Genomic DNA, 13,138 nt, shown 5'->3' with positions numbered 1-13,138 from the left:
CATCCAGGGATGACGCTCCCTCAGTCCCCCGAGACAGCGTGAAGTGAAACCTTGAAGCTGCCTGTTCCCGGCCTGCTCCGAGTTAAAGGGACAGTTCCTTGTCTCTGCAAAACCTTCCTCTTCCTCCCTTTTCTGATAGAAAGCTGAGACAAATTCATTGAAATAGCATTGCCTTTGTTTGTTTGGATTTTCCGTTGTGAAACAAATCAACACTTCTCATTGGAAGGCCTCTGCGTTGAGGTGGTCGATGAATGTTTTTTTTTTTTTTTCTCACTGTACCAAATTACAGCCCGCGTGGCAGATTAAAGATTACACAACACACATTAATTCTCAAGGATTTCCCGCCGTCTCCTCTCATTCCTAGACAACACGGTTGAAGTGGTGCTGAAGAAGAGTTTGTCTGGCCTCGGCTTCAGCTTCAACATATCGCATCTGCACTCGGGGCCCGACCGCGGCAGCGTAGTCCGCATCAAACGCCTGTTCCCGGGTCAGCCGGCGCAAGAGAGTGGGCTGCTGCGAGAGGGAGACGTCATCCTGTCTGTCAACAAGGAGCCTGTCAGAGACCTCTCTTACCAGGTATGGGGTGGGGGGGTAATCAAAATGAATATTAATCTCATCCATAATTAAACCAAGTCAATTATCAAGCATTTTTACATCATATAGTGTTGGTTCTAAATAGGAGTTATTTTTGTATCCCAACATTAGAACATGCTAAATAAAGCCTTTTGTTCAGATTTTCAGGAGCTCAGTGGGCGAGTTTGCCTGTGGGTAAATAGTTGGGCGTGAATGGGCTGTGAGTGGACGAGCAGCAGTAGTGGTCCGGTACTTTCTTAAGATCTCGACCACGTCATCGGGCCACTAATCCTTTAATCTCATACCACCAGAAATAGCAAGCTGGTTGTCTTATTTGATGTGTCATTTAATCTTGTGTGCCCTGTCAAGGAGTTCTGATGGCATTCACACAGGTGCATTTAAACATACAGTACAACACAACAATCTAAAAAGATTTTGTGATTTAGCTGTAGCAAAACACTTCCGCATTGTCAATATTTCTTTTATGTTTTTGTTTCAGAGAGTTTTGTTCCTGCTGCGTGGAGCTCCATCCGAAGTCAATCTTCTGATCTGTCGACCAGGTCCTGGAGTGCTGTATGATCTAGATGACAACACACTGGTGAGCTCACACAGACATTGCTACACACACATACACACACACACACCTATATTTGCATATACAAAAAAACCCTCCTAAATTAGACTCAGAAATCCAGAAAGACCATCTTACTTCATGTCTGATTCTGTAGAGTCCCGCCTTCTACCGCGAGGTGCGATCGCAGTCGCTGGACATCCGACTAGGAGATGACTACAGCCAGCTCCTCAAATTTCAGTATGATCGCAAACTACCCGCCCTGACGCAGGCCCCCGCCCATGAGCAAGACCTGACAAACCCAGCAGAGGAAAGCCCAGATCCTCATGCAGCCGCAGGACCACCGGAGACCCAGCAGAAGCTCGACGGTAAAGTGCGGGCCAACCAGACTCCTCCATCACGTCCACGCTCACCCCCGTCACCCACCTCACCCACATCACCTCCGTCACCGGTGTCGCCGGCCTCACCCGTCTCACCTACCTGTGGCTCTCCACCGTCTCCACCAGAGTCACAGCCCACCACAGGGAAACCAAAGGGACGGCAGGTAGTAGAGGCGAAGAAGAAGCACAAGGAGGAGGTTGCAACAACAACAAGCTCTACTGTGATGCTTTTGGACATCTGTCCTAAGACTGGCTCAAACGCGTATGCAAGGTAATGTCTCAGAAAAGCATGATGCCTGATACAACATAAGGACAGGTTGGTATTAACCATACTTCTCTTCTCTCCCATTCTGCTAAAGGAAATCTGAATTGGCAAAACAGAATGAAAACTACTGAGTAGCATCATCAAAGTCTCCCGCCTCCGGTTATATCTTTAGTACTGCATTAGTAGCTAATTTTTCTTATCACAGAATCATGGTCTATTCATTGATGCAAATTATCACCTAATTATCATACCTAATGGCTATCAGCAACAGCACAGAAGCTGAGGACTGAGTTGTGTTTAGTGGTCTATCAAAGTTTCATTATAATGAAATGATTAATTTAGAAATACAAATTTACAAAAAGAAGGGGATTATGACACTACAAATCCTACATTGTGGGGACATATAACTGTGTTATGTACCGCATATACAGTATATTTTGTCTGTCTGCAGCGGAGTCAGGGAGGAGGCAGATGGAAGTGTCACTTACTGCCTGATGGGAAATGGACTGACCATCACGGCAGATGAGGAGTACCTGACCATCAGCTCCACATTGGAGCCGTCTCACAGCCTTCCCTCCAGTCTGGCCACTCACACGGCGTCACCTAACAGCACAGGCGTCTACGCCCAAACCTCCAACATTCCCTCCAGTTTCGGCTCTCAGAGTCCAAGCCTCGGCCCTCAGTTTCCTACTACCACCACTTGCTCCATGGCCCACCCGCCCCAGGCCCTCACAACCCAGCCACCGAAAGCCAAACACCACCCGATCCAGCAAGGGCTCCCTCCGAGTCACTACAAAGATACCCGCAAGAACAGTAGGCCCATGGCGGCCCCACCCCAGCCTCAGGCTCCACCGCTGACCCCGGCCATAGCGCAGGTTGTTTCCTCGGTGCCTCGTTGTGCCAGCCCACCTGCCCCCACGCTGCCCACCACAATGCTGCTGCCTCTTGCCCACAGCCACACGCAGTACAGAGAAGAACCAGGGAAGAAGGAAAGGGAATACAGTGATGATTATGGTGATGATGATGAGGAGGAGGAGGAGGAGAGTCGAAGAAAGGTTCTTGGCTCACTTTGTTTCACCTTAGTAGATTTATCTGCCAGCAGAAATGTTTGAATACGCATTTGAAACATTACCACGAAGTTTAGTAACTTCATGTCAATGGCACAGTAATGAATGTGTACTGATTTGTTGTCTAAAGACAGACACTGAACTGAGATAGAGATACTTTAAACAAAACCTTTTTTACAGGGTTTACCAAAATCAACAAAGTTTAAAATTGCTGTTAACTATTAGAAATATTACTATTATCTTTTTGTCTTTGTCAGGGACTGGTGAAGGAGTTTGAGCTGACCGTGGTTCTGACCAAGTCCAGGAGTGGAAGCTTTGGGTTCACCATTACTCGAAGCAAGCTGGACAACTGCTACTACATACAAGACATACTGGACAACCCAGCCAAGGCCGATGGACGACTCCGGCCAGGAGACAGGCTCGTCACAGTACGCACAAACGCACACAGACACACAATTTAAGAATTGTATTTTTCTGTATCTCACTGTATGTAGTGTATGGTGCTCAAGCTGACTAAGCAATTCATTCTCTATTATTATTTTTTCTAGGTAAATGGGCACGATGTCACCAGTGTGGCTGATGATGTTGCCATGACGATTCTCAGGTCATCTCCGAGAAAACTGAGTATGACTTTGGGGAGGGCCGTCTCTAACTTGGTGGCCCCGCCTTCCTGTGACAGCCTACCTGATGTGGTTCTCCACAAGACACCCTCGGGACAGCTGGGTGAGGCCCTCTTACTCCTATATTTTGAAGACACAGGCACATCCACGTCATTATTTGATTGTGACAGTGTGTGTGTGTCTCATCTCTCCAGGTATAAAGCTGACAGGAGGTATTGGCAGCAGGTGGCAGGGCATCTACTGTCTACAGGTGGTGCCTGGATCCCCAGCCAGCGAGGAGGGCAGCGTGCAGCCCAATGACAAAATCCTCTACATCTGTGGGAGGTGCACCCTGGGAATGACCCTGGAAGACGCAGTCAAAGCCTGTGAGATCGCCCCTCGAAAAGTCAAACTTAAAATCATCAGGTATGTGCACTGAAAATCTTGAAAGATGCACACTAGAGTTGGGAAGGAGGGGGGGGGTTCGGTTCTTTGAATGACTTTATGTTTGTGTCTGTCACAGAGAAGAGCAGCCAGTGAACCCCAAGGCTAAGTGGAACGGTACGTTTGAAGGATATTTCTTGTTAACTCAAGGACACAAATAGAGGATTGTTTGGTTGTTGGATTTCTTAGTTACCAGATACGTTTGTGCTCAACGCAACCACAATAATTTAAGTTCAATCATTACCAGAAAAAGTTATTGGATGACACTGTGCCTTTTGTATTTAGATTTAGCACTGAAATTGAATTGTTTTCCAGTACATATATTAGGTAGATGTTTTTCTTTCTTTTAGGTCTGTTTGATTGGAAAAAGGACAGGAAGTTCTTTACTCGTTTTGAAGAGCCAGTCTCTCCAGATGCAGACTCTCCTACCGAAGATTGTGAGTGTGTTCTCCCCCACAAACCTCCTATGTTCCATCAACACCGTAACTAGTTCCCTTTCACTCTGCGTGAAGCCGGAGCTCGTTGCTGAAAGATAGTTGTGTGTGTGTGTGTGTGTGTGTGTGTATGCGTGTGTGTGTGATCTGAATGCTGACAGACAGATCCTGGGCTCTCACAGCGAGATTAATAATTAGCAAGCCTCAAGCCCCCCACTGGTGTATTGGACTGCAGGGCTGAGGCCATCACACACACACACACACACAATGCCATACAGCCAGTGGTCTGCGGGGCAGGTCGCTCTGTTGCCTGGTGACGGTACATCCAGCGGTAAGCGACAGTAGAGAGGGTCGGTCTAAAAAGACCAGTCTTGTTTACCTGTCATAGAAGAGACATACACATCATCACTTCTCTTTCAAAATGGCCAAAGAGGTGGGAGGTTGGTGCGTGTTTTTTCTCTCTCTGTGTGTGTCATTGGCTGAAACGGTTTGCATGGATGGAGATTTGCACAGAAGGGACCTGACATTGTTAGATCAGGGCTAAAGTCCAGACGTTTCTCTGTATTAATCTTTTACATTTCTTTAAAGGGCTTGATCAATTGAAAACGTAATTTGTATGTGCAATTGCTTGAGTTGTTTTGTTTACAAATCATTGATAATTCTTCTGTTTTTTCAGTTGACGATGTGTGTCGGACTGCTGAAAAATTTAGATGTCCATCCCTCACAAAAGAACACAATGTAAGTTTCCAAACATATTATTTATGTTTGTCCAAAGCTCATTCTTTCTGGGATGGACACATTTTGTTTCCCCCCCCCCCTTTGCCAGCTCCATCCTTTCTTTTTTCACTGTCTGCCCATCTTTTGAAGAGTCACGAGTGTGTCAATCTGTGAATACTGAATACGGCCTGTGTTTGTCAGCTCTTCTTTACACCTGGTTCATGCATCAACAATACAATGGCATTTTATGCAGAACTTACGGTGTGTTTGTAAATACAGTGGAAGAAATCGACCGATTCCTCATTTGGTTTCTCCCCCTTTTCCGATCCGGCCCCCTGCAGAGTTGCATCATGCAAGTGGAGTTCACTAAACCAGAAGGAGGAGGCCTTGGCTTTGCTTTGATCGGGGGAACCAACGGCAGCATGCTTCGAGTGAAGGAAATCTGCTCCGGTGGAGTTGCCGAGCAGGATGGTCGTCTGAGAGTGGGAGATATTGTATTAGAGGTAACGACCCAACTTTCACTTTGGCTGTTTTATTACCCTCCGTCATGTGGAAAACCCTGATCCTCACTGTGTCATTTCTAGGTAAACGGTGTGATTGTGTCGGGACTGAGCCACAGTAAGGTGGTGGATATCCTGCGTAAGGCCGAGGGCACGGTGCAGCTCACCATCAGCAGAGACACCCTGCCCCTGACATACTGCGAGTCACCTACACCGCCCAACATGTCCACTCAGACTGCAGCTATTTTAGCTGAGCAGCCGGCTCCGGTGTCCGGCCCTGATAACTGTCCCTCTCCTGACGCCGTGCTGAATAAGCCGGTTGAGCGCCCTCCTGGTGAGATCTCTGACAACTGTCCTTTCTATCATTGTGTTATTTAGAAGGGCGATTCTGCAGAAATAAAGAGCTGTATGTATACTGCTGATCTCTCTCAAGACTTTTGCGGACGTAGAATTGACATTTTAAATTGTATCTGTAAAAATCCCAAGGCAAAGCTGTATACTTCATCTTAATCATCAAGACTAATCACTTGAAAAACCTACAGCTATGCATTATACATTACTTTCAGTAATTCAACTTAAAAGGTGAAACTCATAACATGCAAAGTGAGATATTTCAAGCCTTTATTTTATATAATTTTGATGATTATATATATTCTAATATATTAGTTTCACCTTTTAAGTTGAATTACTGAAAGTAATGAGCTTTTGCACGATATTCTAATTTTTCGAGTTTCACTTGTAATATGCCAACACACATTGGGAATCTTTAAATTATAAAAATACAATTTGTCTATTAAGATATGAATTAAACTGTATATATTGTAAATGAATTGCATTCCTATGACATTGTCTCAGAGCCGACTTCAGACACTGAGGCCAATGAGGCTGGAGTGACCGTTAGCTCATCACCTCCTCCACCACGTCGATTGACTATCGTAACAGACGACACTGCGATTACACAGGTAGCTAAAAACCATATGCAATCAAGATATACATTCTCTATTTGACTAAAATCACGCCCCTCTTTACTAATACAATCTTCTACTAACGTCTTGGTCCCTCTCTGTCTGCTGCCTCCTCTGGCTGCTGGTCTGTGGAACAGGAGACAAGCAGCGACAGCACTCCTTCTCATCAAGCCTGCTGCCCGTCCCTAAATGTCACTGACATGTTGCATGGAGCTTCTCACAGGTAGTAACACCCCAAACTTCTACCCTGTGTTTGTATCCTCCTCCTGCTTCTTGTCTGGGCTTCTGGAGTTCCTCTGTTAACCACGAGGAGGCAGTATAGAGCAATAGAAAACATACCACCTTGGAGCAATGCTGTCCCTTGTGGGCTTTAGACCAAATATGACAATGATGGTGTAACAATTTTAAAGGTGTACAGTAATATTATCTGTAGTCATACAATAACAGGTATGGCAGAAGTATGAAGGTATTTTAGCGTCTTGTCTATACTGTATTTTAGGTGGAAAAATCGCAGGGAAAGGAAGCTCAGCCTTGCATGATGTCTCACCCCTGCCCCCTGACTCCCCCAGGAAACGAATAGTGACTAAACTTTTGGACCAGTCCTGCAAAGACATCCGGAAAAAACAGTCAGATGGCTGGAGCAGCGAAGAAGAAGAAGAAGATGATGTTTTTGACGCCACTGGTCAGGAAATGACATCATCCCAAACAGGTGTGTATTCCTCTACTCGTTTGCTGAAGTGTCAGAGAGAAAATCGTATCTGTTCTGAGCCATACGAGTAACTCTTTTCCCCCTTTTGTTTTCTCAGGCCCACCCATAGTATCAGAGGAGGAACTTTCCACTTTAGCTTCCATTAGCCCAGCGAAGACCAGCCAATATTCAGGCTCCAGAGTCAAAGCTCTCATCCGGATTCTGCAACACCAACTGGACCAGCAGGAACTGGTCAAAGAGTTCACGGTGTGCATGTTTTATGGACACAATAGTTAATGTCCACTGTACGTGTCAGTGTGATTCGTAGGTGTGAAATGGCCTTAGAAAAGGGAATAAATGCTCTGTTCAATATTTTATTTTTCCACAATGATTGTGCCATTACTACTTTACCTACGAGGTTATAATAAACTGTTGTTCATTTCAGGCTCTGGAGCATCTGAAACCCACTGACAACTGTCTGGTGGGGAAAGCCCCTGAAAACAGAGATAAGAACCGCTACAGAGACATCCTACCCTGTGAGTAGAAGAGGGCTTCAGTCAGCTTCTACTTTCTTCCTGCAGAATCTAAACTTTACTCTAAACTCAGTTTTTTATTGTAGATGCAGGATAATCTTAGACTTGACATTTATAGGGGAGCTGCTACTTTCACTTAGTCACTTAGTTTAAGCAGATTGTGTCATGATTTCCTATATCACTGTCAATAATTCACAGAGGCTGCACTTATAATTTCCTTGGAGTCAGGCAAATGTGTGATTATGACAATTATTTAATATGGTAACACTTTGGAATTACCTCAGATTTATTTAATCGATAAAGGAAGCGTATTATTAATCTAGATTTCAGGGGGTAAATACAGATTGGATGTGGTCAGTGAATTGAAACAGTGAATTGTGGTCAGCACTGATGATACTGAAGAATGTAAAAGAATATCGGAAACACACAAACACACGGATACAAACACATACAGAAGCGTTTACTTCTCCAGCCCTGAGTGTGTTGGGGTAAAAGTGTCAGATTTGTAATGATCGAGCGTGATAAAAAGGACAGTGACGCTGATGCCTTGATGTCTGCCCCTTTAACCGATCCTTTCCGTTGCTTGAAACTGTTTTACTTAGAAAGCCTGGTTTCCAGTCTGTGGCATTTTTGACCCTCCAAGCCGGAGGTGGGGGACCAACTCCAAAACATTCCTAACTGCATTCAGTCTATCCCCCCCTCTCATCACCAACAAACGTCTTCACAGCGCTGGTCTGTTGAGCCCGGCTCCAGACTCAGGAGCTGTTTACTTCTCTTTATTTACCGTACACTTAGATTGCGCGCTAATGGAGAAACAACAAAGTGGCCGTGTTTGTTTTTTTAACGTTCAAGAAACATCGGGAGAACTGTAGTCATGTCAGCCTGCGCTGTTGGTGGGAGGACACTGCTGGAGGTGTAACTGGTCTTTTTGAATTATGAATGCAAGCCTTGATGCATGCTAACACTCGAAACAACAAACAGCCAGAGAGTTTAGGGTCTTTGCCTCCATATGTATTTTCAACCCCCCCCCCCCCCCCCCCTCCCATAGATGACAAAACCCGTGTTGCCATTGGAGACAACCAGGACTACATCAACGGCAGCTACATCCACATGCATGTAGGCGATGAGAAGTTCCTCTACATCTCCTGCCAGGGCCCTCTGCCTTCCACGGGGCCGGCCTTCTGGCAGATGATCTGGGAAAACAAATCGGACGTCATTGCCATGATGACCCAGGAAGTAGAACGGGGAAGGATCAAGTGTCACAAGTACTGGCCAGAGCAGCTCGGCGTGCCTCTGGACGCCGGCCGGTACCAGCTTCATCTGGACAACCAACAGTTCCTGGAGTACTTCCACATCAAGGTCATACGCATGGTGGAGATAGAAGTAAGAGATCTCCGAGGCATGTCTGCCTACCTTTTCGAGCGTCATCATTCATGCGGTTTGCTCTGAACCTCACGCATCCCAAACCCCTTTCTTGTTCCAGACCAGTGAAACACATATTCTCCGTCACCTGAAGTTCACACACTGGCCTGACCACGGAGTGCCGAAGAGCTCCGAGCAGCTGGTCCGCTTCATACGCTACCTGAGGGCCGTGCACCGCGGGGGGCCAGTCACCGTGCACTGCAGCGCCGGCATCGGGCGCACAGGAGTCCTCATCTGCACTGACGTTATCCTCAGCCTCATTGACAAGGATCTGCCCGTGAGTGGAGCCATGACGTTGGGTTTATTTATTACTTTACCACATCATTTATTGTATCTCCAGCGATGGGAATGACACTTGGTGTGTCCACCACTTTGGTCCAAAAATTCCAACCCCGAAAAATGAGATGTTTTGCAGTGACATTTTGTTATCGACTTAAATGGTCCTCGGAGGATGGATCCTACAAACTGAAGTGATCCTCTGACTTTGCCTCTAACATTTCCAATTTTTTCCTTGTATAATTCTGTTGTCCATGACCAAATACCTAAATGACCAATAGCATTCCCACGAGATACTTCTGCATTGTTGAGAATTTATTATTGATATAATAACTAAACGACGCCATAGTCGAGCTTAACAATCGTCTGTTTCTGTCCGTAGATAAATGTGAGTGACGTCGTAAAAGAGATGAGACTCCAGCGGCACGGGATGATTCAAACCAAGGTCAGTGACAGCAGAGGCAGTTCAAAGTTGAATGTTAAATAAACAATAAAAACTAACCAAAAGCTATAAGTGCATTTCATCTTGTTATTTCAGGAACAGTACTTATTCTGCTACAAAGTCTGGTTGGAGGTTTTACAAGGCATTTTAGAGCTTCACAGCAACCAATGGCGACCGGACAGTCCCCAAGACCACAAATTAGTTTAGAATGAACATTGGAATGATCCCAACTTCACTTCAGTTCCCTGAAAAGCACAGACGATGATTGAGAAACAGTTTGCTGTCTATCAAGCACATTTATCTTTGGCTGTATTTCTTTGGTGTTTAGTGAGCTACAATAAGATACGTGTACTTTTTCTCTGTTTTGATACTTTGTGTTGAGGAGGCCTATTGTTTAGTTACAATGACTTTGACTATAATATGTTCTTGTATGTGCTCCCGGTGCTGTGATTATGTCAATTTAATTTAGATCACTGAGGTTGTTTTGCCTTCTCAGGCTTAGTGATTTGCCTTCTGTCTCTAGCATCTTTTTTTTAATTTGTGTCACAAATTGAATGCATCTCTTTTGTTTTCTCTGTGACCTTTTATTTACAAATCACATTTAATTTTTATAGTCATATTGCATGGAATGTAAACACTGGTAATCCCATATTTTAGACGGCAGTAGTGTAAGATCATCAAACCAAAGGGAGTTTCTGTTTGTAACCTTAATGAGTAGCATTTGATTAGACATTGTTATTATTTCATTAAGTGCATTTGTACCTTGAAGAAAAGGACATGAGCAAAATAACATTATACATTTTTTTCCGTAATCTACATAAATTAAAAGAATCAAGTGCCTTGGAATGACTCACTTGCTTCATACTGACCCTGACTCACTGGTCAGAAGTGGCCGGGGACGGAGAGCAAGAAAATAATCTGAGAGCACTGGGCAGTGTTTGGATTGACCGTGCAGCCCTCAGTCTGTTTGTGGTTGTGAGGAGGATGGTTGGTTGATCCAAGCTGCAGCAGGATTACATCTTTCCTTTTAGTTCAGTGGTAACTTCGAAACAATGTGAAGTTTGCACACCGCCTGTCAATCTTTTTTTGTTTGAGGGCTCTATTTACACAGAACACTACGCACACTCCCAACTCAGACATCCGAATACAGATAAAGAATGATTCAACATAACGAATATTTGAAAGAATTCATACATTTTCAAGTCACTCTTTTATTAAAATTTGAAGGTGCATAAATGCTAAATAATTTTTGGTTGGATGCGCAACGGTTTAAATAGCTAGTTGCAGGGTTTTTAGGTGTAATTTGTCATGTGACAACATCCATTATCTGTATTCCATAGCTATTTTAATACAAAGTTAGCCAAAAATGCAAAACAATATGAGGTTTTGAAACTTCTGTTTTGCCACTTTAGATGTATATGATGTACAGCAAATTCAACAGAGCTGCATCTCCAAGTAAACACATCAAAGAAGATTTATAGCTGCTGGTTGAACCTCAACCTCTGGATGTAAGTGCTTGTAAGCTTTGTTCATTCAGCCCCTATAAACACACACACACACACACACTAAGCGGCTCTCACATTGCATGCAGACTTTTACATTGAAGAAGTCTGAGCCTGTAGTTTGGTTGAATGACTAGAACATGATCAAAATGAGGGACGTAACAAAGGAGTACTCTCCAGAAGGAGGGGAGATCCGAACTACAATTTCTTAATGGAAAACATCTGTGCAGCATGTTGGTGGGACACGTGCAGTAGTGAAACTTTGTCATGTGAACGGCTACGTGGAGCCATCGGCCTCTGTACTGTGTATGCAACATCTTTGATGGTTGGTTGGTTCCCTAGGTAACCATGTGTTATGTGCAAGTTCATGTTCTCTTTGAAATCCTGTTTATATGTTTTATCCCTCATATCTTGGAAAATAATTATCCTTGAAAGAAGGACATTAAATTGGGAAAATGCATATTGTACAGCCAAGCGAGTGCTTATGCAACGGCTTTGTGAAATGTGATAACCAATTAATTGCAAAACTGCTTGTATATTCTAAATGAATCTCTTGTCACTGTACCAGCCACTATGTATGTAACCAATAACTGAGAACAATGTTATACCTCTCTCTTTAATTAAAAACTATTCTGGAACTTGTTTGCAAGTTGAACAGCACATTTCACCCCCTTGACTCTGAGCACAACATAACTCAACTTGAACAACGGAACGAGAGCAGTCCAGTGGGTTTTTCCCCGATGGCACAAACAGAACCGAGCGCCGGGGGCGGCCCTAAATCTAATTCCACTGAGCCCCCTCTCCACTTTTACTGCAGGGTATACTCCCTCTCGGGTTTTACTGCAGGGTAAATACGCTGGTCTCACAGGGGTCTTTGTGACAGCATGGAAACCCACGGAAACCCACTGCACCCTCCGCTCCCATTTGAACCTCATGCTGGGGCCAACCGTGGCTGTGGATTTACTCGCCTCACTTTCTCCCCACTGTCTCTCTCTGTGCCCTTGGGCACTATTTCTACAACTGCTCCCCTCGCACACTCAAACCCCTCCTACATCCCTTTTCTCCTTGCTCCCTAACCCAGAACCTTGTTTGTTGCTGTAAGTTATGGCAGAAACGGCAGCAACTCGGTTATTCATGGCCTATTTCCATTTATTGTTCTATTATTTATATAAACAGTTGTCCTTTGAATTTCAAACCACAAGACGAAGGGTGATTTAATGACTGGCTCGCTGACTCAAAGGTGACATTGTGAAGTAGGGAGAGTGTTCACTGAAAATGAACTGATAACAGCTGCGTCCGTACAGTGCAGCAACCGGCAGGATGTAGCGAGATGGGAACTAAGTCGACAGTAAAGTCATTAACAGAAGGCCATTCAGTCCAGGGTGTGATTTAAAGGCTTGAGTGAGGTGTAGAAATGAGCTCATGTGCTCTCAATAAATCCTCGTGCTCTCTGCTGGGCTCACAGTGTAACGCAGACACAAGCCTGTTTTCTTTTTCTCTGTGTACTGATTAAAAATAGCACTGAAATGATGTGTTGCCACAAACTACCATGACACACACACACATACACACACACCCTCCACTCCTTCCTAATGGTTGTCCCATCCTCCTTCACTGTCAAATTTCACCTTGAATATCTAACAGGCAACTGCAAGTCCTTGTGACTTTATAAATTATGTCAAACTTATGTGTTTTAATGATTAAGCAGAATTCTACCCCAGTTTTTCTTTCATTACCATCTTGAAAATAATAAAACACTT

General features: G+C 44.5%; 1 protein-coding gene across 1 annotated transcript in view; it reads left to right on the top strand.

The window, feature by feature from the left end:
• The window catches only part of ptpn20 (protein tyrosine phosphatase non-receptor type 20), a 23,261-nt gene extending 10,123 nt beyond the window's left edge, over positions 1–13,138 (top strand). The window contains exons 27-48 of the mRNA XM_037464834.2: positions 365–576; positions 1,073–1,171; positions 1,302–1,512; positions 1,651–1,795; positions 2,241–2,844; positions 3,114–3,284; positions 3,405–3,579; positions 3,671–3,881; positions 3,979–4,016; positions 4,250–4,336; positions 5,010–5,071; positions 5,392–5,553; positions 5,635–5,884; positions 6,406–6,512; positions 6,653–6,738; positions 7,085–7,224; positions 7,322–7,470; positions 7,649–7,739; positions 8,785–9,119; positions 9,220–9,435; positions 9,817–9,879; positions 9,973–13,138. Coding sequence (XP_037320731.2) covers positions 365–576; positions 1,073–1,171; positions 1,302–1,512; positions 1,651–1,795; positions 2,241–2,844; positions 3,114–3,284; positions 3,405–3,579; positions 3,671–3,881; positions 3,979–4,016; positions 4,250–4,336; positions 5,010–5,071; positions 5,392–5,553; positions 5,635–5,884; positions 6,406–6,512; positions 6,653–6,738; positions 7,085–7,224; positions 7,322–7,470; positions 7,649–7,739; positions 8,785–9,119; positions 9,220–9,435; positions 9,817–9,879; positions 9,973–10,083 — 3,725 coding nt within the window. The 3' untranslated portion in view covers positions 10,084–13,138. The remainder of the gene's footprint in view (positions 1–364; positions 577–1,072; positions 1,172–1,301; positions 1,513–1,650; positions 1,796–2,240; positions 2,845–3,113; positions 3,285–3,404; positions 3,580–3,670; positions 3,882–3,978; positions 4,017–4,249; positions 4,337–5,009; positions 5,072–5,391; positions 5,554–5,634; positions 5,885–6,405; positions 6,513–6,652; positions 6,739–7,084; positions 7,225–7,321; positions 7,471–7,648; positions 7,740–8,784; positions 9,120–9,219; positions 9,436–9,816; positions 9,880–9,972) is intronic.

Source organism: Pungitius pungitius, chromosome 13 (genome assembly GCF_949316345.1).
Source record: "Pungitius pungitius chromosome 13, fPunPun2.1, whole genome shotgun sequence".
Taxonomy (NCBI): domain Eukaryota; kingdom Metazoa; phylum Chordata; class Actinopteri; order Perciformes; family Gasterosteidae; genus Pungitius; species Pungitius pungitius.
This window is presented reverse-complemented; position numbering and strand designations above follow the sequence as displayed.